This window comes from Mobula birostris, chromosome 4, assembly GCF_030028105.1.
Source record: "Mobula birostris isolate sMobBir1 chromosome 4, sMobBir1.hap1, whole genome shotgun sequence".
In the NCBI taxonomy this organism is placed as follows: domain Eukaryota; kingdom Metazoa; phylum Chordata; class Chondrichthyes; order Myliobatiformes; family Myliobatidae; genus Mobula; species Mobula birostris.
Genome location: NC_092373.1, coordinates 37,267,048 through 37,291,531, shown reverse-complemented (window position 1 = coordinate 37,291,531; position 24,484 = coordinate 37,267,048). Strand labels below are relative to the sequence as shown.

Here is a 24,484-nt window from a genome sequence, read left to right as displayed (position 1 = left end):
CCACTGGTGCTCCTCCTCCCTTGCCTTTCTTCTATGGTCTTCTACACTGTCCTATCAGATTCTCCCCTTCTCTAGCCCTTTATCTCTTTCAACTATCAGCTTCCCAGCTCTTTAATTCACCCCCTCCCTCTCCCAGATTCACTTATCGCCTACCACCTTGTACTTCATCCTCCCCTCCCCCAACCCTCTTGCTCAAACTTCTCATCTTTTTTTCCAGTCCTGATGAAGGGTCCTGGCTGAAAATGTCAATTGTTCACTCTTTTCCATAGATGCTGCCCGGCCTGTTGATCTCCTTCAGCGTATTGTGTGTGTTTCCTGTACTCAGTACTCAGATTTATGAAGGCCAATGTGCCAAAAGCTTTCATTACAACCCCATCTACGTGTGACACCACTTTCAATCAATTACGGACCTGTATTACCAGATCCCTTTGTTCTACCACACTCCTCATTGCTCTACTGTTCACTGTGTAAAACCTTCCCTGGTTGGTCCGACACCTTGCACTTGTCTGTAATAAATTCTATCTGCCATCTTTCCAGCTGCTCCAGATCCCATTGCAAGCTTTGATAGTCTTTCTTGCTGTCCACTACACTCCCAATCTTGGTGTCATCCGCAAATTTGCTGATCCAGTTAAGCACACTATTAATCAGATCATTGATATAAATGACAAAAAACAATGGACCCAGCACTGATCCTTGAGGCACTGATCCCTGCAGACCTCCAATCAGAGAGGCAACCATCTACTTTCAGTCTCTGACTTCTCCCACAAAGCCAGTGTCTAATCCTATTTACTACCTCATCTTGAATGCTGAGTGACTGAACCTTCTTGACCAACCTCCCATGCGGAACCTTGTCAAATGCCTTGCTAAAGTCCATGTAGAAAACATCCACTGCCTTGCCTTCATTAACTTTCCTGGTAACTTCATTGAAAAACTCTATAAAGATTGGTTCAACATAACCTACCATGCATAAAGCCATGCAGACTATCCCTAATCAGTTCATGTCTATACAAATACTTATATATCTAGTCCTTTAGAATACCTTCCAATAATTTTCACACTGCTGATGTCAAGCTCATCGGCCTATAAGTTCCTGGTTTATTTTTTGAGTATTTCTTAAACAGTAGAACAATATTAGCTATCCTCCAATCCTCTGCTGCCTTACCTGTCACTAAGGGTGATTCACATATCTCTCCTAGGGCTCCTACAATTTATGCACTTGCCTCCCACAAGATCCCTGGGGATTTTTCCACCGTAATTTGCCTCAGGACAGCAAACACCTCCTCCTTTGTAATCTGTATAGGGTCCATGAAGTCAATATACCCCATCTCTTTTGTCTCTGTGCATGGATTACCATTTTGATCTTCTAGAGGACCAATTTTGTCCCTTGCAATTCTTTTGCTCTGAACGTATCTGTAGAATCCCTTCGATTCTCCTTAAATCTTGTCTGCTGGGGCAACCTTGTGCGTCGATTGAAAACATGCAAGTAAATAGTGACAGTAACAGCAGAAGATGAATTGTACATATCCATGCTGAAGATGTTCTGACAGCTGCAGTAAAAACTTCCACATATATTGATGCAGATTCGTTCACAGTTTGCCATGTTGGTCACATATGCATCAATATCTGAAGAAGAAGATCAAATTACACTTTACTGAAACAAATACAAAACGCATTGGAGAACTCAGCCAGTCAAATGGCACCTGTGGAAAGAGAAACCAGTTTAAATTTTGGCTTAAGGATCCTTCTGCAGAACTGGGAGAAGAGTGAAGGGTTTACCGTATTCAAGGCAGAGTTGCGCGCGATGAGTGAGGTGTCAAGCAAAAAGCCGTAGTAGATAAATTAAGACAGATTAGGTCAATTAGGTGGGCAGGAGTATTGACCATTGGCAAGAGTTGAGAAACAAACTTTCACACTACTTATGTCAAGCACATCGGCCTGTAATTTTCTGGTTTATTTTTTGAGCATTTCTTAAACAGTGATCATTGGAAATGATTCTATCACTACCTTCCATGTTCTATCAGTCTCTACTGCCTACTCAGTAAGACTAGCATTAACTACTGACTAATAATTGATGACATAGACAAACACTTTATTCAACTCCCAAATGAAAATATCCCTGTTACATCAGAAGGTTGGAGTAATTTTTTGATTATTGAAGAGGACAATAGCTTGCTTTGATGGGATCACACAGCCCAATCAGAAATTCTATCAAAAAATCATTTCCAAATCATTAATTTCAGAGAATCTACATGTTTGAAAATTTCCTACCATCACAAAGTGAAGAATTGGTCAAGTCATTGCTGAAGCCAGGATTACATGAGCACATGAAGCTTCCGTATGTGTTGATGCAGGCTTGATCACAGTTTGATGTGTTTGTTGCACATTCATTGACATCTGGGAGAAAATGTCCATTATTTCATAAAGCTGGACAGTGCCAAATTTCATCACATTTAATACATCATCATGTAGTCTGTTAAGTTGCTTTCTCTAACAACAGATTTTTTGATGTTCTCTTCCTGAAATATACTAACTTGCTTTTATAAAATTTGAAGTATATGCTTGATGTTTCTTCCTAGAATTGATTTACCACAATAGTATTAGTAAAGTCTGTAGTGTCATCCTTACTATACAAACTCAAGAATATTATAATGCCAAATGAAGACCTGTAGATTATGTAGGCCAAATAAAATCACTAGGTAGGATATTTGCCAGATATTCTGATGCGTCCTCATCGATGCATTAAATAGAGACAACAACAAGTCTAACTACTATTCCAGTCACTAGGTTCAGATGCTACCAACATGGTATTATGTATTTTCCACAGTAAAATGTGCCTGCAGTACTCTAATGTGAGAGGTTGGTTTTGGGATGTTCTGCAGCCACACGTCCAATTTTTACCTAGGCTGTGGCAGGGAAAAGTGGGCAGGAAGTGATTTTGAATGAAAGAAAAGAGGGGTGGTTTGAAACCAGACAGCTACAGGTTGGGGAATGGAGGGTAAGGGGGAATAAACACACGGACTAGTTGGAGAAGGGATGGGATCATACAGGGAGCAGATTGTATGATGGAGGGTGGAAATCAGAGACTGCCTTCTTGGCTGGGGAAGAAGAGAAATGGAGACCGTTAGATTGTATTGTCTTAGCTATGGAATTAGGGAATGGAAAACTGGATACTATTAAAGTCAGGAAAGGGTATAAGATTGAATGCTGAGAAGGAAGAAAGTGGTTTGGAGACAGATTGGATAGTGTTCAGAGGTGTGGGGGAGGTGATAAGAGACTGCCACTTAGTAAGGTTAGAATTGAGGTTGAATTGGAGACTTTCTGATGGCACAGAATGAGACTGAAATTGGAGCTCAGGGAAATGAGGGGCTGGTGTGGTCAGTGATCTAACACCAGCAGACTGGAAAGTGCCGGGTGTGATCAAAGGCCAGCAGCGAGATGTGGGATGGGAAATAGGAGTCTAGCGGGCAGTCCTGTGGATAGCTGAGGAGAGAGTAAGGGAAGTATCAGGGCAAGTCAGATGGTCAGAGCCAGGCCTGGGTTATTATCAGGTTTGGTGGTGCATCGGAATCACGACAGGGTAAAAGACTGTTGTGGGAACAGGAGCAAGATCAAAGGGCATTGGGATTGTGTGGTTGAAGCAAAGCAAACGATAACCGTAAGATCCATGATAAATAGTTGACTCATATGGGGCCTGTCATTAAAAATTGGTTGTTTGCATCTGGACCAAATTTGTCTAAATTTCCCTGTAGTGCTCTAAAAGGATTGTTAAATACCCACTGAACTGACCCAACAACAGTAACTAGGCTGCAAGGCAACTTGTGTACAGAAAAAACACAGGAAAATTCCCAGTGGCTCAAATGACATTGTGTTTCACTTCCAATGGTGAAAACAGCATCATGCAGACGAGATTCTATTCAACAGTTTTGAATTTATCAGTTACAGAGGATCCACATCCTACCAGTACAATAGTGGTTGACTACTGTGAAGCCAGGAAAACATCTGCACACGTAGCTTCCAACTGTGTTGATGCAGAGTTGTTGACAATTATGTGTGCTTCTTGCACATTCATCAATGTCTGGAAAGAAACAACCAATCATTTAGTCATTTGGTCATACATTGTCAAATTTCATCATGCTTTAAACACACCATCATCCACCTCAGTGAATCAAGTTCTTCTCTATGGTGACTACGAATTTCTTTGTTGTCCACCTTCAAAATACCAACAACATTACAGAGCTTGACTAAGTGAATGGGATGTGGAAGCTGCAGTAAAGACGATAGCCTGGGGAAGCTTTGGTCAAGTGAGACCTTTGAAGTGAGACCAACATTTGATGCACAAGAGAAAGAAAAAAAACACAAGTCACACAATCAATTGAAGTGAACTACAGCATTCCGAATCAAAATTGAATCCTCAGATTCAAACCCTGGAGAAACCCACAGTAGGCCCAAAGGCTCACTTATCAGTTCATCATATTAGCAGCACAGAGCACAGCAGCCGGGCAGTCTTCATAGACCCAGTGCCAAGGATATGACCATCATGGTGATTGAGTGAAATCAGCTCTCGTCCTGACGCACCGATTTTTCAGTCCATCTGAGCCAGCGTTTGAGTGGATCTAACAATAGAACAGCGAAAGGCTTCAGCACCATGGAAAGAGGAGTGAAGATCGCGGAGAGTGAGTGAAATTGGCACTTGCCTCTGATCTAGGCCAGCATTTAAGTTGTCTGAACAGCGTAAGGTATCTCACACTGGGATCTGGGCACTGGGCCTAGACCACATCACCCAGCAACTTGCTCCAGACCTAGATTCTGTCGCCCAGCCTGAAGCGATTCTCAAGCTTTTCAGATCAGTTTGGTACCCAGAGTGAACAAACCTCACACCCGGAACTTCTCTGCCTGGGCGCCATCTTCTTTCAGTGCCCGTAGTGATCCAGCTTTCCTCCTGGGCCAGCTGTATGGGAATCTGAATTGAATTGCATTGATTTTATTTCTTACATCCTTCACATACATGAGTAAGATCTTTATGTTATGTCTCTATCTAAATATGCAATGTGAAATTTATAGTAATTTGTAATATGTAGTATGTACAACAGGACAGCCGCTATCACATAGAAATACAATTGTATCAGTGTGAATTAATCCATCTGATAGCCTGGTGAAAGAAGCTGCCCCAGAGCCTGTTGGTCCTGGCTTTAATGTTGCAGTACTGTTTCCCGGATGGTAGCAGCTGGAACAGTTTGCGGTTGGGGTGGCTCAGGTCCTCAAAGATCCTTCGGGCCCTTTTTATGCACCTGTCTCTGTAAATGTCCTGAATAGTGGGAAGTTCACATCTACAGATGCGCTGGGCTGTCCACACCACTCTCTGCAGAATCCTGCGATTGAGGGAAGTACAGTTCCCATACCAGGCAGTGACGCAGCCAGTCAGAATGCTCTCAGTTGTGCCCCTGTAGAAAATCCTTAGGACTTGGGGACACATGCCAAACTTCTTCAACCATCTGAGGTAAAAATGGCACTGCTGTGCTTTTTTCACGACACAGCTGGTGTGTACAGACCTCATGAGATCCTCAGTGATGTGTATGCTGGGGAACTTACAGCTGTCCACCCTCTCAGCCCCAGATCCATTGATTTCAACAGGGGGTTAGGCTGTCTCGATTCCTCCTGTAGTCCACAACCAGCTCCTTTGTTTTTGCGACATTGAGGGAGAGGTTGTTTTCTTGACACCACTGTGTCAGGGTGATGAATTCTTTTCTGTAAGTATTGCAACTTCAACTGCAATGATTCTGCAACAAACCATCTTGTCTCATCCTCTGAAGTGGCCTCACCAACACTCACCCACACTCACCCCTTCTCTGTTTGCAGTGATAACTTAATATAATTTACCACAGAAAAAAGCATTTTTACTGATGTACAATTTACATATACAATTTACAATAATCATATCTGTAACCGATAAGCCCATTCTGTGTAAAAATAATACTTTCCTGTTCAGACTTCAGAGCAGTGTGGATGACAGGGACCCATGCTATTCTTCTTAGAGTAATAAAGTACATCACAGAAACGGGCCTTTTGGCCCATCTACTCTGTGCCAAACCATTTAAACTGCCTACTCCCATTGACCTGCACTAGGACAAGCCCTCCTTATGCACAAGTAAAATAGGAAGAATGCTTGAGTCATGAAAGTGCATGTGTTCTGGCGCCAGTTCTCTTAGTTTATTTTATTATTGGCGACAGCAGTTACTTCAACAGGGAGTATGAGTTATAATGTTGATACTTATCACATCAAACTATAATAGTTCCACCTACTGTAATCTATTAAGAACAGAAGCACTGGGAACTTGCTAGTTAGCAATTACAAAACATAGTTCAGAAAATATTTTGTGTGTGTTGCTCTGGATTTCCAGCATCTGCAGAAACTTGTGCTGATAAAACTTATTTCAAGTTTCTTGCAGTAGACAGTGAAACGATCCCTACTTTGAAAGGCCACAGAAGATGATAATAAATCTTCTGAAATTCATTATTTTGACCAAATATTGTTGAATGAACAAACGAGAAGCTGGAGAAACTCAGAGTGGGTCAGTGGACTGATGAGGGGTCTCAACTTGAAACATCAACAGTCCATTAACTTCACAAATGCTGAGTTCCTCCACCTTCTTCTTTGTTGCTCCTGATTCCAATATCTGCATTCGCCTGTGTCTCCCTTGGTGAACAAAACCTCACAAATTTTACAGGCCGGTGAGTACAGCTGGATGGAGTATTTACCTAGAAACCAACATATTCTATAATTGATATCATTCTCTTTTATGTTGGCATATTACATCCAATTAAACAATGTGCCTGCAACAGATCTTGATGCATGACTCATTAGCAGATTGTTATGTACTTGAAAAGTAATAAAATAAATTTTGTTTGTCTTCAAGATATGAGAGTGCAATCAAATTACACATCACATTATAGGTATTATTTATGTAAAAAAATAGAATCTGCAAGTAGATAAACTGTGTAGTAGATAAATGTTCTTTTTGTAGAAGTTACAGGGCATAGTGACAACATAAGTAGCTCCCATTTATTGCATCTTGTAAAAAAATTATTTAACTTAACCTTGTACATCAGATTTCGACATCTTTAATATATTACTGTTACATTACATAAATTGCCATAAAATTGACATAATGTTTTTTATTATAACAGTAAACTCTTTGTTGTAATCATCGCATCATCTGATTGTGGTACTGTATTTTGAAGAGGAAGATTTGAAACTTGCAACAGGTGAAAGCAGATTGGTTGCCAATTATACAGCAGTATCTATTGGCTTTGGTGGGAAGGAATCTGTCAGGGTGGAGGAGGGGTCGTGAGGAGTTCTGAGGAATGGGTATCCAATACATATTTCAGATTTTCCTCACTCGCAGAAAATGTAATATACACTCAGCACACTCTATACTTCCTATGCCTAATTAAGTGACTAAAAGGCCATGGTCTTCCGCTGCTGTAGCCCATCCACTTCCTGTCAGATTGAACCAGTCTGGCCATTCTCCTCTGACCTCTTTCATTAACAAGGTATTTTTGCCCACAGAACTGCCACACACTCACATATTATTTTTCGCTTTTTGCACCATTCTCTATAAACTTTAGAGAATGTTGTGGGTGAAAACACCATATCAGCAGTTTCTGAGATACTCAGACCACCCTGTCTGGCACCAATAATTCATTCCACGGTCAAAGTCACTTAGATCACATGCCCTCCCCATTTATTTCTTTGCTCTCAAAAACAACTGAACCTCTTGACCATGTTTGTATGCTTTTCTGCATTGAGTTGCTTTCACGTAATTGGCTGATGGGATATTTGCATTAATAAGCAGGTGTACAGGTGTACCTAATAAAGTGGCCACTAAGTGTGTCTGTAAGTAGTTGAATGATTCCTCAGTCTAGTGACTTTTCTCTTTGGAGTGAAGGCATATAAGAGGTGACTTGATAGAAGTGTACAAGATGTACGAGGCTTAGATCAAATGGAAAGCTAGAGGCTTTTTCCCCAGGTGGAAATAGCTAATACGGGGGGGGTGTGGGTGTTAAGGTGATTGGAAGAAAATATAGGGGAGGATGTCAGAGGTAAGTTATTTACACAGAGAATGGTGGGTGCATGGAACATTCTTCGAGGGGTTGTGGTCAAGGCAGATACATTAGGGGCATTTAAGAAACTCTTACAAAGGCACTTAGGTGATAGAGGAATAGAGGGCTATGTAGGAGGGAAGGGTTAAATTGATTTTAGAGTAGGTTTAAAGTTCAGCACAACACTGTGGGCTGAAGGGTCTGTACTGTGCTGAGATGTTCTCTGCTCTGTGTCCTATGTTGTGGGAACACATTTGGTAAAACCAATTAATATGGATTATTCTGGCCAAAGGAAACAAAATTTCATTAGTAAACCATTTCCCACTGATCTGCTTATGCTACAGGAGGATTTACATGCTTGAAGATTTCCTACCATCACAAAGGGTGTTGTTGGCTTGGTTGACAGTGAAACCATTTCTACAGTTGCAGATGTAGCTTCCATTTGTGTTGATACAGATTTGCTCACATGAATGTGTATTGTTTGCACATTCATCGATCTCTAGAGAGAAAAAAAAACAATTATTCTTTTGTGTGATATAACACTTTGTCCGCTGCCACGATGTGTCAAATTCCAATTCCATTGTTGTCCACATTCAAAATACTAACTTGATGTTATAGACCATGGCTAAGTAAATGGGTAGCATGAGCTAAAAGTTTTTAGTTATAACAGGTTATAATATTTTCTCCTTCATTTATTATGAAAAACAGGACCATTGAGAAACTGCCAGTTGGGACTTGCAAAACACAATCCAAATAAACTTTCTTACATTGATATACCACAATGATCTTCATGAGGTCTGCAGTGGAACCATCACTACTTGAAGGCCTCAAAATATAACTATGAATGTTTTCATAAACATTAATCAGACTAAACCCTGTCACAGATTGTACAGGCCAGTGAGAACCACTGGATGAGTATTTGCCTAGAAACCGAGACACACTATCTGATGCATGATTCACCACCAGAGTTTTATATACTTTCACAAGTTATATCGGAAGCTTTGTTTCTTTCCAAAATATTAAGCTGGGATCCAATTACACAACAGAAGTATAGGCATTATTTATGTAAAGAGAAGTTTAAAACCTGCAGATTGATGAGTACATTCATCATGCATTCGCTGTTATTTCCCTTCCCTTTTAGTGAAATGGAAACTTGGATATGGTGGCTTGATATTGCAGACAACTTGGAAGTTGGAGAAATAGCCTTGTTTGTATTGTTGTAACATTGATTGTGTGTATGTCTTCATATGTGAACATCTGTGTGCACGGAGGGCAGCTGCCTCACAGTGCCAGAAATCCAAATTTAGTCCTGACCAATGTTCCCTCTAATTTGTAATGACCAGTGTACCCAAAAATCTTGTGCTGTGCAATTTTTTTGTCCAGTGACAACATGTGCACCCTGAATAATTTCTTCATTAAAAACAGTATACAGTTGAAGTCAGAAGTTTACATACACCTTAGCCAAATACATTTAAACTCTGTTTTTCACAATTCCTAACATTTAATCCTAGAAAACATTCCCTGTCTTAGGTCAGTTAGGATCACTATTTTAAGAATGTGAAATGTCAGAATAATAGTAGAGAGAATGATTTATTTCAGCTTTTATTTCTTTCATCACTTTCCCACTGGGTCAGAAGTTTACATACACTTCGTTAGTATTTGGTAGCATTGCCTTTAAATTGTTTAACTTGAGTCAAATGTTTCGGGTAGCCTTCAACAAGCTTCTCACAGTAAGTCGCTGGAATTTTGTTCCATTCCTCCAGACAGTACGTTGGTCTCTAGTAGACAGAATGCGTCTCCTTCCTGAGCGATACGACGGCTGCGTGGTCCCATGGTGTTTATACTTGCGTACTATTGTTCGTACAGATGAACGTGGTACCTTCAGGCATTTGGAAATTGCTCCCAAGGATGAACCAGACTTGACATTATTTTCTGACCTCAATCTGATAGAAAATTTGTGGGCAGAACTGAAAAAGCGTGTGCGAGCAAGGAGGCCTACAAACCTGACTCAGTTACACCTGTTCTGTCTGGAGGAATGGAACAAGATTCCAGCAACTTAGTGTGAGAAGCTTGTGGAAGGCTACCCAAAATGTTTGACCCAAGTTAAACAATTTAAAGGCAATGCTACCAAATACTAACATAGTGTATGTAAACTTCTGACCCACTGGGAAAGTGATGAAAGAAATAAAAGCTGAAATAAGTCATTCTCTCTACTATTATCCTGACATTTCATATTCTTAAAATAGTGATCCTAACTGACCTAAAACAGGGAATGTTTTCTAGGATTAAATGTCAGGTATTGTGAAAAACTGAGTTTAAATGTTTTTGGCTAAAGGTGTATGTAAACATCTGACTTCAACTGTAAATAAGCCAGTTCTAAAATCTGCAGACAAATCATCACAAACTTCGTGTTGTCACCACCGTCTGCCTCAGAAACCAGAAAAGGAAATGTGATTGTGTACGGTCACAAAATATACTCAACATGCCAATGAGGTAGAGGGTAACAACCTTTTGTGCACAGTTGAAATTCCTTTGTGCACTAGCAGCATGAGATGTGTGCGCATTGGTCCTGACCTTCAGTGCTGTCTATGTGGACTTTGCACATTCTTATTGTGGGTTTTTCCAGGTGTTCCAGACTCATCCCACAGCCATACGATGTGTGGGTTGGTTGGTTAATTGGCCATTGAATATTGCCTCTATTGTGTAGATGAGTAGGATCTAGAGGGAGTTGATGAGAAAGTGGGGACAAAAATTAATGGGATTAGAATAGGACTAGTGTAAACAGGTGGTTGATGGTTGTCATGGACATAATGGTTCAAGGGGCTATGTTGTGTCCCTCTACAACAATGTGTCCATGGTTTGGCTGATGTTTCTTCCACAGTTCCTTTTACAGAAGTTAGTGGAAACACACCAATGTCCAAAATGGAAAAGCCTACAAAAAGTGAGGGATACAGCCCAGACCACCACAGGAAAAGCTGTCCCACCATCTACAAGGAGCACTGCCTCAGGAAAGGAGCATCCCTCATCAAGGTCATGCTCTCTTCTTGCTGCTGCCTTCAGGAGGGAGGTACAGGAGCCTTAAACCCCCACGTCAGCAGGTTCAGGAACAGTTATTAACCTTCACCCATCAGGCTCCTGAACCAGTGTGGATATCTTCACTCTCCACCACACTGAACTGATCACTGAACACAACCAATGGACTCACTTTCAAGGATTCTACCACTCAGGTTCTTTGTATTATTTATTTGTTGGTTTGTATGTATATATGTATTTCCATAGTTTGGCTTCTTTTGCACAATGGTAGCGGGATCATGGAATCATAGAGTCATTGAGAAGTACAGCATAGAATCAGGCCATTTGGCCCATTTAGTCCATGCAAAACCATTTAAACTGCCTACTTCCATTGACTTGCAGGAGACCATTGTCCTCCATATCCATGTAACATTTCAATTTCTTTTAAACATTGAAATCAAGTTCACATGCATCAGTTGTGCTGGCAATAATAACAATAATAATAATAGGTACTTTATTGATCCCGAGTAGAAATTATTTAGTTACAGCAGCACCATTTAAAACACATGTAACAACAATAATAAAGGATGTTGCCTGGATTGGGGAGCATGTCTTATGAGAATAGGTTGAGTGAACTCAGCCTTTTCTCCTTGGAGTGACGGAGGATGAGAGGTGACCTGATAGAGCTGTACAAGATAATGAGAGGCATTGATGTTGTGGATAGTCAGAAGCTTTTCCCCGGGCTGAAATAGTTAGCACAAGAGGACATAGTTTTAAGGTGGTTGGGAGTAGGTACAGAGGAGATATCAGGGCTAAGTTTTTTATGCAGAGAGGGCTGAGTGCGTGGAGTGGGCTGCCGGCAGCAACGGTGGAGGCTGAAACGATAGGGTCTTTGAGGACACTCCTGGATAGGTACATGGAGATTAGAGGAATAGAGGGCTATGGCTAAAGCCTAGGTAGTTCTAAGGTAGGAACATGTTCAGCAAAGCTTTGTGGGCCGAAGGGCCTGTATTGTGCTGTATGTTTTCTATGTTTCTATATTATAATTTATGAATTAATGACAACATGCCCTGTCAGAGGAAGCACAACAATAGGAAGAACTTCCACAGGAGAAGTCAACACAGATATTGTTAGAAAGCAATATTGCTGACATTGCACCCAACATAATGACCAAGAAGCAACAAGTATTTATTTCAGGCTGCTGCTGTCTATCACCTAGTCAATATTTTTCCCAGGAACAGTCAGCAGATGATCCCTGAAGAAAATTTACTTACTGTTTACCGATGACGTTGAGGTAATTGTTGATGTTTCGGCTATAGTTGTAGATTCAGTTGTTGATGTCTTATCGGTGCTTCCTGTAGACGTTGCCTCTGCTGTACTGATTGTTCCTGTCGTTGATTTCAAGGCAGGTGCTGTAGGCACAAATTTACAGGCATGGACAACATGATATCAGTAAAGGTGTAATAGCAACTCTGAGTCTGCTGCGACTACCTGATGTAACATCTGTGAGTACTATTGTTAGTTCATGTTGCCACTTCAGCAGAGTTTATTCTGTTCATACTTAATGAGCTTCATGAGTATGTTTTAATTTCCTCATCACTGACATGAACGTTGCAGTGCTACCATTGCAAAATAGCTATTGAAGACATGATCTGATACTCACAAAGTGGTATTGTTGTGGAACTGACAGCTGGAGTTGTAGATGTTGTTGGATAACCTGTTAATAATAATAGTAAGTGCTTTATTGATCCTGAGTGGAAATTATTTAGTTACAGCAGCAACATTTAAAACACATGTAGCAATAACAATAAATAATAATAAATATACCAGAATATTAACTAATAATAAAGTACAGAGGGAGTACAAAGAAGGTTAACCAGATTGATTCCTGGGATGGCAGGACTTTCATATAATGAAAGACTGGAATGACTAGGCCTATACTCTCTGGATTTTTGAAGATTTATGGGGGATCTTATTGAAACCTATCAAATTGGAAAGGAATTGGACAGACTAGATGTAGGAAGATAGTTCCCGATGTTGGGGAAGTCCAGAATGAGGGGTCAGAGTCTAAGGATAAAGGGGAAGCCTTTTAGGACCGAGATGAGGAAAAACTTCTTCACACAGAGAGTTGTGAATCTGTGGAATTCTCTGCCACAGGAAACAGTTGAGGCCAATTCATTGGCTATATTTGAGAGGGAATTAGATATGACCCTTGTGGTTAAAGGGGTCAGGGGGTATGGAGAGAAGGCAGGTACAGGGTTCTGAGTTGGATGATCAGCCATGATCATACTGAATGGCGGTTCAGGCTCGAAGTGCCGAATGGCCTACTCCTGCACCTATTTTCTATGTTTCTGTGTTTCTACAGAATAATAATATACACAATAATAAAGTACCAATGTGTAATAATAATGTACGAAATAATAAAACAGAGACTATTGTACTATGATATGTGTTTTCCTGTCGCATCGAGATGAACTGTTGCATTTGCTTATTGCATTTTATAGGAAAGGTCTTCTGTAACAAAGGTTGAGTGGAGATGTCAGTAACTGCTGTGTTTGCTGTGCTTATTGTGAAGACTGGTGTGGTAGCAGACGATTGTGAAGGTGTTGTAGATGTCCCAGTATTGTGATTTTTTTCCAGAAGCAACTGACGGAACTGCAAATATGACAAGTATACTTAGTCCAAGGTTCTAACTCGTGAAATAATCTACTTATACAGTTTGTCAAATGCTGTATAATAGGTAGAAAAGAAATACAAATTTCTCAAGAACACGTCATTCGATCCCAGCTGTTCCAGTGTGCGTCAGTTCTGATTATAAGGCAGAGCTAATATATTGCCTTATCTCAGAAGCTAAGCATCCAGTTCAATCCATTCAAGTCATTGGTGGAGCAAGAGAGCGTCTCTGTTGCTGAATCTGTGTTTATGCAGCTACTTGATCAAATCAGCAAATTAATGCAGTGATATTATAATTTATGAATTAATGACAACATGCCCTGTCAGAGGAAGCATAGCAATGGGAAGAACTTCCACAGGAGAAGTCAACACAGATATTGTTAGAAAGCAATGTTGCTGACATTGCACACAACATAATGACCAAGAAGCAATAAGTATTTACTTCAGGCTGCTGCTGTCTATCACCTAGTCAATGTTTTTCCCAGGAACAGTCAGCAGATGATCCCTGAAGAAAATTTACTTACTGTTCACCGATGACGTTGAGGTAATTGTTGATGTTTCGGCTGTAGTTGTAGATTCAGTTGTTGATGTCTTATCGGTGCTTCCTGTAGACGTTGCCTCTGCTGTACTGATTGTTCCAGTCGTTGATTTCAAGGCAGGCGCTGTAGGCACTAATTTACAGGCATGGACAACATGATATTAGTAAAGGTGTATTAGCAACTCTGAGTCTGCTACGACTATCTGATATAACATCTGTGAGTACTATTGTTAGTTCATGTTGCCACTTCAGCAGAGTTTATTCTGTTCATACTTAATGAAGTTCATGGGTATGTTTTAAGTTCCTCATCACTGACATGAACGTTGCAGTGTAACTATTGCAAAATAGCTATTGAAGACATGATCTGATACTCACAAAGTGGTATTGTTGTGGAACTGACAGCTGGAGTTGTAGATGTTATTGGATCACCTGATAATAATAATAGTAAGTGCTTTATTGATCCTGAGTGGAAATTATTTAGTTACAGCAGCAACTTTTAAAACACATGTAGCAATAACAATAAATAATAATAAATATACCAAAATATTAACTAATAATAAAGAACAGAATATTAATAGACAGAATAATAAAGTATGAATGTGCAACAATAATGTATGAAATATTAAAACAGAGTCAACAGTAATATGATATGTGTTTTCCTGTCGTATAGAGATGAACTGTTGCATTTGCTTATTGCATTTGGTGGGAAAGATTTTCTGTACAAAGGTTGAATGGAGATGTCAGTAACTGCTGTGTTTGCAGTGCTTATTGTGAAAACTGGTGTGGTAGCAGACAATTATGAAGGTGTTGTAGATGTCCCAGTACTGTGATTTTTTTGCATAAGCAATTGACGGAACTGCAAATATGAGAAGTATATTTAGTCTTAGGTTCTAACTGTTGAAATAATCTATCTATACAGTTTGTCAAATGCTGTATAATAGCAAGAAAAGAAATACAAATTTCTCAAGAACATGTCATTCGATACCAGCAGTTTCAGTGTGGGTCAGTTCTGATTATAAGGCAGAGCTAATCTATTGCCTTATCTCAGAAGCTAAGCATCTAGTTCAATCCATTCAAGTCATTGGTGGAGCAAGAGAGCATCTCTGTTGCTGAATCTGTGTTTATACAGCTACTTGATCAAAATAGAAAATTATTGGAGTGATTTTTTTTGTTCGGCAGTTTGAAGACAGTCCTTTCCGGTGAGGCAACACTTCACCTGTGAGTTGGCTGGGGAGGTATACTGCGAACGGTGCTCCCAATGCAGCCTTCTATATATAGGCGTGACACGAGGCAGGCTGAGAGACTGTTTCGCTGAACACCTATGCTCCGTCCACCAGAGAAAGCAGGATCTCCCAGTGGCCACACATTTTAATTCCACGTCCCATTCGCATTCTGGTATGTCTATACACAGCCTCCTCTACTGCCCAGATGAAGCCACACTCAGGTTGGAGGAACAACACCTTATATTTTGTCTGGGTAGCCTCCAACCTTATGGCATGAAGATTGAGTTCTCTAACTTCTGTTAATGCCCCACCTCCCCTTCGTACCCTATCCCTTTATCTATCTATTTATTTATTTATTTATTTATTTATTTTCTCTCTCTCTTTTTACTCCCTATCTCCCCCTCACTATAACTCCTTGCTCATCCTGTGGGCTCCCCTCCCCTTTTCTCTCTCACTAGGCTGATCCACTCCCTTCTCCAGCCTCGTATCACTTTTGCCAATCAACTTACCTGCTCTTAGCTCCATCCCTCCCACTTCTGTCTTCCCCTGTCATTTCGGATCTCCCCCTCCCACTCCCACTTTCAAACCTCTTACTATCTCTTCATTCAGTTTGTCCTGACGAAGGGTCTCAACCTGAAATGTCAAATGTACCGCATCCTATCAATGCTGCCTGGCCTGCTGCGTTCACCAGCATTTTTTATGTGTGTTGCTTGAATTTCCAGCATCTGGAGATTTCTTCATGTTTGCTCTATTGCTGAATCTGTGTTTATACAGCTGCTTGATCAAATTAGAAAATTATTGCAGTGATATTATAACTTATGAATTAATGCCAACTTGCCCTGTCAGAGGAAGCATAGCAATGGGAAGAACTTCCACAAGAGAAGTCAACACAGATATTGTTAGAAAGTAATGTTGCTGACATTGCACACAACATAATGACCAAGAAGCAATAAGTATTTATTTCAGGCTGCTGCTGTCTATCACCTAGTCAATGTTTCTCCCAGGAACAGTCAGCAGATGATCCCTGAAGAAAATTTACTTACTGTTTACCGATGATGTTGAGGTAATTGTTGATGTTTCGGCTGTAGTTGTAGATTCAGTTGTTGATGTCTTATCGGTGCTTCCTGTAGACGTTGCCTCTGCTGTACTGATTGTTCCTGTTGTTGATTTCAAGGCAGGCGCTGTAGGCACTAATTTACAGGCATGGACAACATGATATCAGTAAAGGTGTAGTAGCAACTCTGCGTCTGCTGCGACTACCTAATATAACATCTGTGAGTACTATTGTTAGTTCATGTTGCCACTTCAGCAGAGTTTATTCTGTTCATACATAATGAGCTTCATGGGTATGTTTTAAGTTCCTCATCACTGACATGAACGTTGCAGTGCTACCATTGCAAAATAGCTATTGAAGACATGATCTGATACTCACAAAGTGGTATTGTCGTGGAACTGACAGCTGGAGTTGTAGATGTTGTTGGGTCACCTGTTAATAATAATAGTAAGTGCTTTATTGATCCCGAGTGGAAATTATTTAGTTACAGCAGCAACATTTAAAACACATGTAGCAATAACAATAAATAATAATAAATATACCAAAATATTAACTAATAATAAAGAACTGAATATTAATAGACAGAATAATAAAGTATGAATGTGCAATAATAATGTATGAAATATTAAAACAGAGTCAGCAGTAATATGATATGTGTTTTCCTGTCGCATAGAGATGAACTGTTGCATTTGCTTATTGCATTTGGTGGGAAAGATTTTCTGTACAAAGGTTGAATGGAGATGTCAGAAACTGCTGTGTTTGCGGTGCTTATTGTGAAAACTGGTGTGGTAGCAGACGATTATGAAGGTGTTGTAGATGTCCCAGTACTGTGATTTTTTTGCATAAGCAATTGACGGAACTGCAAAAATGAGAAGTATATTTAGTCTTAGGTTCTAACTGGTGAAATAATCTACCTATACAGTTTGTCAAATGCTGTATAATAGCAAGAAAAGAAATACAAATTTGTCAAGAACATGTCATTCGATACCAGCAGTTTCATTGTGGGTCAGTTCTGATTATAAGGCAGAGCTAATCTATTGCCTTATCTCAGAAGCTAAGCATCTAGTTCAATCCATTCAAGTCATTGGTGGAGCAAGAGAGCATCTCTGTTGCTGAATCTGTGTTTATACAGCTACTTGATCAAAATAGAAAATTATTGGAGTGATTTTTTTTGTTCGGCAGTTTGAAGACAGTCCTTTCCGGTGAGGCAACACTTCACCTGTGAGTCGGCTGGGGAGATATACTGCGTCTGGTGCTCCCAATGCGGCCTTCAATATATAGGCGTGACCCGACACGGGCTGAGAGACAGTTTTGCTGAACACCTGCGCTCTGTCCGCCAGAGAAACCAGGATCTCCCCGTGGCCACACATTTTATTTCCACGTCCCATTCCCATTCTGATATGTCTATACACGGCCTCCTCTACTGTCAAGATGAAGGCACACTCAGGTTGGAGGAACAGCACCTTATATTCCGTCTGGGTAGCCTCCAACCTGATGGCATGAAGATTGACTTCTCTAACTTCTGTTAATGCCCCACCTCCCCTTCGTACCCTATCCCTTATCTATCTATCTATTTATTTATCTTCTCTCTCTTTTTACTCCCTATGTCCCTTTAACTCCTTGCCTATCCTCTGGGCTCCCTCGGCCTCCCGTCCCACGATCGACTCCATTCTCCAGCCTTGTATCCCTTTTGCCAATCAACTGTCCAGCTCTTTGCACTATCCCTGCCCCTCCTGTCTTTTCCTTTCATTTTGGATCTCCCACTCCCACTCCCACTTTCAAATCTCTTACTATCTCTTCTTTCACTTAGTCCTGACGAAGGGTCTCGGCCCAAAACGTTGACTGTACCTCTTCGTATGGATGCTGCCTGGCCTGGTGCGTTCACCAGCATTTTTTATGTGTGTTGTTTGAATTTCCAGCATCTGCAGATTTCCTCATGTTTGCTCTGTTGCTGAATCTGTGTTTATACAGCTACTTGATCAAATTAGAAAATTATTGCAGTGATAGTATGATTTATGAACGAATGACAACATGCCCTGTCAGAGGAAGCATAGCAATGGGAAGAACTTCCACAGGAGAAGTCAATGCAGATATTGTTAGAAAGCAATATTGCTGACATTGCACACAACATAATGACCAAGAAGCAACAGGTATTTATTTCAGGCTGCTGCTGTCTATCACCTAGTCAATGTTTTTCCCAGGAACAGTCAGCAGATGATCCCTGAAGAAAATTTACTTACTGTTTACCGATGACGTTGAGGTAATTGTTGATGTTTCGGCTGTAGTTGTAGATTCAGTTGTTGATGTCTTATTGGTGCTTCCTGTAGACGTTGCCTCTGCTGTACTGATTGTTCCTGTTGTTGATTTCAAGGCAGGCGCTGTAGGCACTAATTTACAGGCATGGACAACATGATATTAGTAAAGGTGTAGTAGCAACTCTGCGTCTGCTGCAACTACCTGATATAACATCTGTGAGTACTATTGTTAGTTCATGTTGCCACTTCAGCAGAGTTTATTCTGTTCATACTTAATGAAGTTCATGGGTATGTTTTAAGTTCCTCATCACTGACATGAACGTTGCAGTGTAACTATTGCAAATTAGCTATTGAAGACATGATCTGATACTCACAAAGTGGTATTGTCGCGGAACTGACAGCTGGAGTTGTTGGATCACCTGTTAATAATAATAGTAAGTGCTTTATTGATCCTGAGTGGAAATTATTTAGTTACAGCAGCAACTTTTAAAACAGATGTAGCAATAACAATAAGTAATAATAAATACACCAAAATATTAACTAATAATGAAGTACAGAGGGAGTACAAAGAAGGTTCACCAGATTGATTCCTGGGATGGCAGGACTTTCATATGATGAAACACTGGATCGACTAGGCTTATACTCTCTGGATTTTGGAAGATTGAGGGGGGATCTTATTGAAACGTATCAAATTCTAAAGGGGTTGGACAGGCTAGATGTAGGAAGATTGTTCCCAATGTTTGGGAAGTCCAGAATGAGTGGTCACAGTTTAAGGATAAAGGGGAAGCCTTTTAGGGCCGAGATGAGGAAAACCTTCTTCCCACAGAGAGTGGTGAATCTGTGGAATTCTCTGCCACAGGAAACTGTTGAGGCCAGTTCATTGGCTATATTTAAGAGGGAATTAGATATGGCCCTTGTGGTTAAAGGGGTCAGGGGGTATGGAGAGAAGGCAGGTACAGGGTTCTGAGTTGGATGATCAGCCATGATCATACTGAATGGTGGTGCAGGCTCGAAGGGCTGAATGGCCTACTCCTGCACCTATTTTCTATGTTTCTGTGTTTCTACTGAATAATAATATACACAATAATAAAGTATGAATGTGCAATAATAATGTACGAAATATTAAAACAGAGTCTACAGTACTATGATATGTGTTTTCCTGTCGCATCGATATGAACTGTTGCATTTGCTTATTGCATTTGGTAGGAAAGATTTTCTGTAACAAAGGTTGAATGGAGATGTCAGTAACTGCTGTGTTTGCAGTGCTTGTTGTGAAGACTAGTGTGGTAGCAGACGATTGTGAAAGCGTTGTAGATGTCCCAGTATTGTAATTTTTTTCCATAAGCAATTGATGGAACTGCAAAAATAAGAAGTATATTTAGTCTCAGGTTCTAATTCGTGAAATAATCTACTTATACAGTTTGACAAATGCTGTATAGTAACGAGAAAAGAAATACAAATTTCTTAACATGTCATTCGATACCAGCAGTTTCAGTGTGGGTCAGTTCTGATTATAAGGCAGAGCTAATATATTGCCTTATCTCAGAAGCTAAGCATCCAGTTCAATCCTTTCAAGTCATTGGTGGAGCAAGAGAGCGTCTCTGTTGCTGAATCTGTGTTTATACAGCTACTTGATCAAAATAGAAAATTATTGCAGTGATTCTTATTATTCTTCAGCAGTTTGAAGACAGTCCTTCCAGGTGAGGCGACACTTCACCTGTGAGTCGGCTGGGGTGATATACTGCGCCCGGTGCTCCCGATGCGGCCTTCTATATATTGGCGAGACCCAATGCAGAATGGGAGATCATATTGCTGAACACCTACGCTCTGTCCACTAGAGAAAGCCAGTGGCCACACATTTTAATTCCAAATCCCATTCCCATTCTGCCATGTCTATCCATGGCCTCTTCTGCTGTCAAGATGAAGCCACACTCAGGTTAGAGGAACAACGCCTTATATTTTGTCTAGGTAGCCTCCAACCTGATGGCATGAACATTGACTTCCCTAACTTCTGTTAATGCCTCACCTCTCCTTCGTACCCCATCCCTTATTTATTTATTTATTTAGTTATTCATTCATTCATTCATTCATTCATTCATTCATTCATTCATCCATTATTTTTCTCTCTTTTTTTCTCCCTCTGTGCCTCTCACTATAACTCCTTGCCCATCTTCTGGGCTCCCCTCCCCCTTTATTTCTCTCTAGGCTTCCCGTCCCATGATACTCTCCCTTCTCCAGCCTCGTAGACACGCTCTCCTCTACAATCACTCTGAGCACTGGTGCCCCACAAGGCTGTGTACTCAGTCCCCTGCTGTACTCACTGTACACCCATGATTGTGTAGCCAAGTTTCCATCAAACTCAATATACAAGTTTGCTGATAACACAACAATTGTAGGGCGTATCTCGGGTAATGATGAGTTTGAGTACAGAGAGGAAATTAAGAACCTGGTGGCGTGGTGCGAAGACAATAACCTATCCCTCAACGTCAGCAAGACGAAGGAATTGGTTGTTGACTTCAGAGGGAGTAGCGGACAGCACGGTCCAATTTACATCGGTAGTACGCAACTGAAACAGGTCAAAAGCTTTAAATTCTTCGGGGTCAGTATCACAAATGACCTGACTTTGTCCAACGAAGCAGAGTTCACTACCAAGAAAGCCCACCAGCGCCTTTACTTACTGAGAAAACTAAAGAAATTTGGCCTATCCCCTAAAATCCTCACTAATTTTTATAGATGCACCATAGAAAGCATTCTTCTAGGGTGCATCAAAACCTGGTATGGAAGTTGTCCTGTCCAAGACCAAAAGAAGCTGCAGAAGATCGTGAACACGGCGCAGCACATCACACAAACCAATCTTCTGTCTGTGGACTCACTTTACCCCGCACACTGTCGGAGCAGTGCTGCCAGGATAATCAAGGACACGACCCACCCAGCCAACAGACTTTTCGTCCCTCTTCCCTCCGGAAGAAGGTTCAGAAGCTTGAAGACACGTATGGCCAGATTTGGGAACAGCTTCTTTCCAACTGTGATAAGACAGCTGAACTGATCCTGACCCAGATCTGGGCCGTACCTTCCAAATATCCGGACCTGCCTCTCGTTTTTTTTGCACTACCTTACTTCCCATTTTTCTATTTTCTATTTATGATTTATAATTTAAATTTTTAATATATACTAATTTTAACTATTTTTAATATCTTATATATTTAATATTTGTAATCCAGGGAGTGTGAAGTGCAGAATCAAATATTGCTGTAATGGTTGTATGTTCTAGTATCAATTATTTGGTGACAATAAAGTATAAAGTATAAAGTATCCCTTTTACCAATCAACTTCCCAGCTCTGAGCTCCATCCCTCCCCCTCCTGTCTTCTCCTATCATTTCGGATCTACCCCCCCCCCCCCACTTTCAAATCTCTTACTATCTCTTCTTTCAGTTAGTCCTGACGAAGGGTCTCGGCCTGAAACGTCGACTGTACCTCTTCCTACAGATGCTGCCTGGCCTGCTGTGTTTACCAGCATTTTTTATGTGTGCTGCTTGAATTTCCAGCATCTGCAGATTTCCTCGTGTTTGCTCTGTTGCTGAATCTGTGTTTATACAACTACTTGATCAAATTAGAAAATTATTGCAGTGATATTATAATTTATGAATTAATGACAACATGCACTTTCAGAGGAAGCATAGCAATGGGAAGAACTTCCACAGGAGAAGTCAACACAGATATTGTTAGAAATCAATGTTGCTGACATTGCACACAACATAATGACCAAGAAGCAATAAGTATTTATTTCAGGCTGCTGCTGTCTATCACCTAGTCAATGTTTTTCCCAGGAACAGTCAGCAGATGATCCCTGAAGAAAATTTACTTACTGTTTACCGATGACGTTGAGGTAATTGTTGATGTTTCGGCTGTAGTTGTAGATTCAGTTGTTGATGTCTTATCGGTGCTTCCTGTAGACGTTGCCTCTGCTGTACTGATTGTTCCTGTCGTTGATTTCAAGGCAGGTGCTGTAGGCACTAATTTACAGGCATGGACAACATGGTATCAGTAAAGGTGTGGTAGCAACTCTGAGTCTGCTGCGACTACCTGATATAACATCTGTGAGTACTATTGTTAGTTCATGTTGCCACTTCAGCAGAGTTTATTCTGTTCATAATGAGCTTCATGAGTATGTTTTAATTTCCTCATCACTGACATGAACGTTGCAGTGTAACCGTTGCAAAAAGCTATTGAAGACATGATCTGATACTCACAAAGTGGTATTGTTGTGGAGTTGACAGCTGGAGTTGTAGATGTTGTTGGATCACCTGTGAATAATAATAGTAAGTGCTTTATTGATCCTGAGTGGAAATTATTTAGTTACAGCAGCAACATTTAAAACAGATGTAGCAATAACAATAAATAATAATAAATATACCAAAATATTAACTAATAATAATAAAGTACAGAGGGAGTACAAAGAATGTTCACCAGATTTATTCCTGGAATGGCAGGACTTTCATATGATGAAACACTGGATCGACTAGGCTTATACTCTCTGGATTTTGGAAGATTGAGGGGGGATCTTATTGAAACGTATCAAATTCTAAAGGGGTTGGACCGGCTAGATGTAGGAAGATTGTTCCCGATGTTTGGGAAGTCCAGAATGAGGGGTCACAGTTTAAGGATAAAGAGGAAGCATTTTAAGACCGAAATGAGGAAAACTTCTTCACACAGAGGGATGGTGAATCTGTGGAATTCTCTGTCACAGGAAACAGTTGAGGCTAGTTCATTGGCTATATTTAAGAGGGAGTTAGATATGGCCCTCGTGGTTAAAGGGGTCAGCGGGTATGGAGAGAAGGCAGGTACAGGGTTCTGAGTTGGATGATCGGCCATGATCATACTGAATGGCAGTGCAGGCTCGAAGGGCCGAATGGCCTACTCCTGCACCTATTTTCTATGTTTCTGTGTTTCTACAGAATAATAATATACACAATAATAAAGTACCAATGTGGAATAATAATCTACGAAATAATAAAACAGAGACTATTATACAATGATATGTGTTTTCCTGTCGCATAGAGATGAACTGTTGCATTTTATAGGAAAGATCTTCTGTAACAAAGGTTGAGTGGAGATGTCAGTAACTGCTGTGTTTGCAGTGCTTATTGTGAAGACTGGTGTGGTAGCAGACGTTTGTGAAGGTGTTGCAGATGTCCCAGTATTGTGATTTTTTTGCATAAGCAAATGACGGAACTGCAAAAATGAGAAGTATATTTAGTCTTAGGTTCTAACTGTTGAAATAATCTATCTATACAGTTTGTCAAATGCTGTATAATAACAAGAAAAGAAATACAAATTTCTCAAGAACACGTCATTCGATACCAGCAGTTTCATTGTGGGTCAGTTCTGATTATAAGGCAGAGCTAATCTATTGCCTTATCTCAGAAGCTAAGCATCTAGTTCAATCCATTCAAGTCATTGGTGGAGCAAGAGAGCATCTCTGTTGCTGAATCTGTGTTTATACAGCTACTTGATCAAAATAGAAAATTATTGGAGTGATTTTTTTTGTTCGGCAGTTTGAAGACCGTCCTTTCCGGTGAGGCAACACTTCACCTGTGAGTCGGCTGGGGAGATCTACTGCGGCCGGTG

General features: G+C 40.5%; 1 protein-coding gene across 1 annotated transcript in view; it reads right to left on the bottom strand.

Annotated features, from left to right (window-relative positions):
* Positions 1-24,484, bottom strand: part of LOC140196264 (uncharacterized) — an 85,817-nt gene that overhangs the window by 10,707 nt on the left and 50,626 nt on the right. The window contains exons 17-29 of the mRNA XM_072255166.1: positions 23,107-23,160; positions 22,723-22,869; positions 19,230-19,274; positions 18,841-18,987; positions 16,979-17,032; positions 16,590-16,736; positions 14,699-14,752; positions 14,310-14,456; positions 12,776-12,829; positions 12,387-12,524; positions 8,474-8,599; positions 3,959-4,075; positions 2,269-2,394 (exon numbers count right to left, since the gene is read on the bottom strand). Of these exons, the coding sequence (XP_072111267.1) occupies positions 2,269-2,394; positions 3,959-4,075; positions 8,474-8,599; positions 12,387-12,524; positions 12,776-12,829; positions 14,310-14,456; positions 14,699-14,752; positions 16,590-16,736; positions 16,979-17,032; positions 18,841-18,987; positions 19,230-19,274; positions 22,723-22,869; positions 23,107-23,160 (1,356 nt within the window). The remainder of the gene's footprint in view (positions 1-2,268; positions 2,395-3,958; positions 4,076-8,473; positions 8,600-12,386; positions 12,525-12,775; positions 12,830-14,309; positions 14,457-14,698; positions 14,753-16,589; positions 16,737-16,978; positions 17,033-18,840; positions 18,988-19,229; positions 19,275-22,722; positions 22,870-23,106; positions 23,161-24,484) is intronic.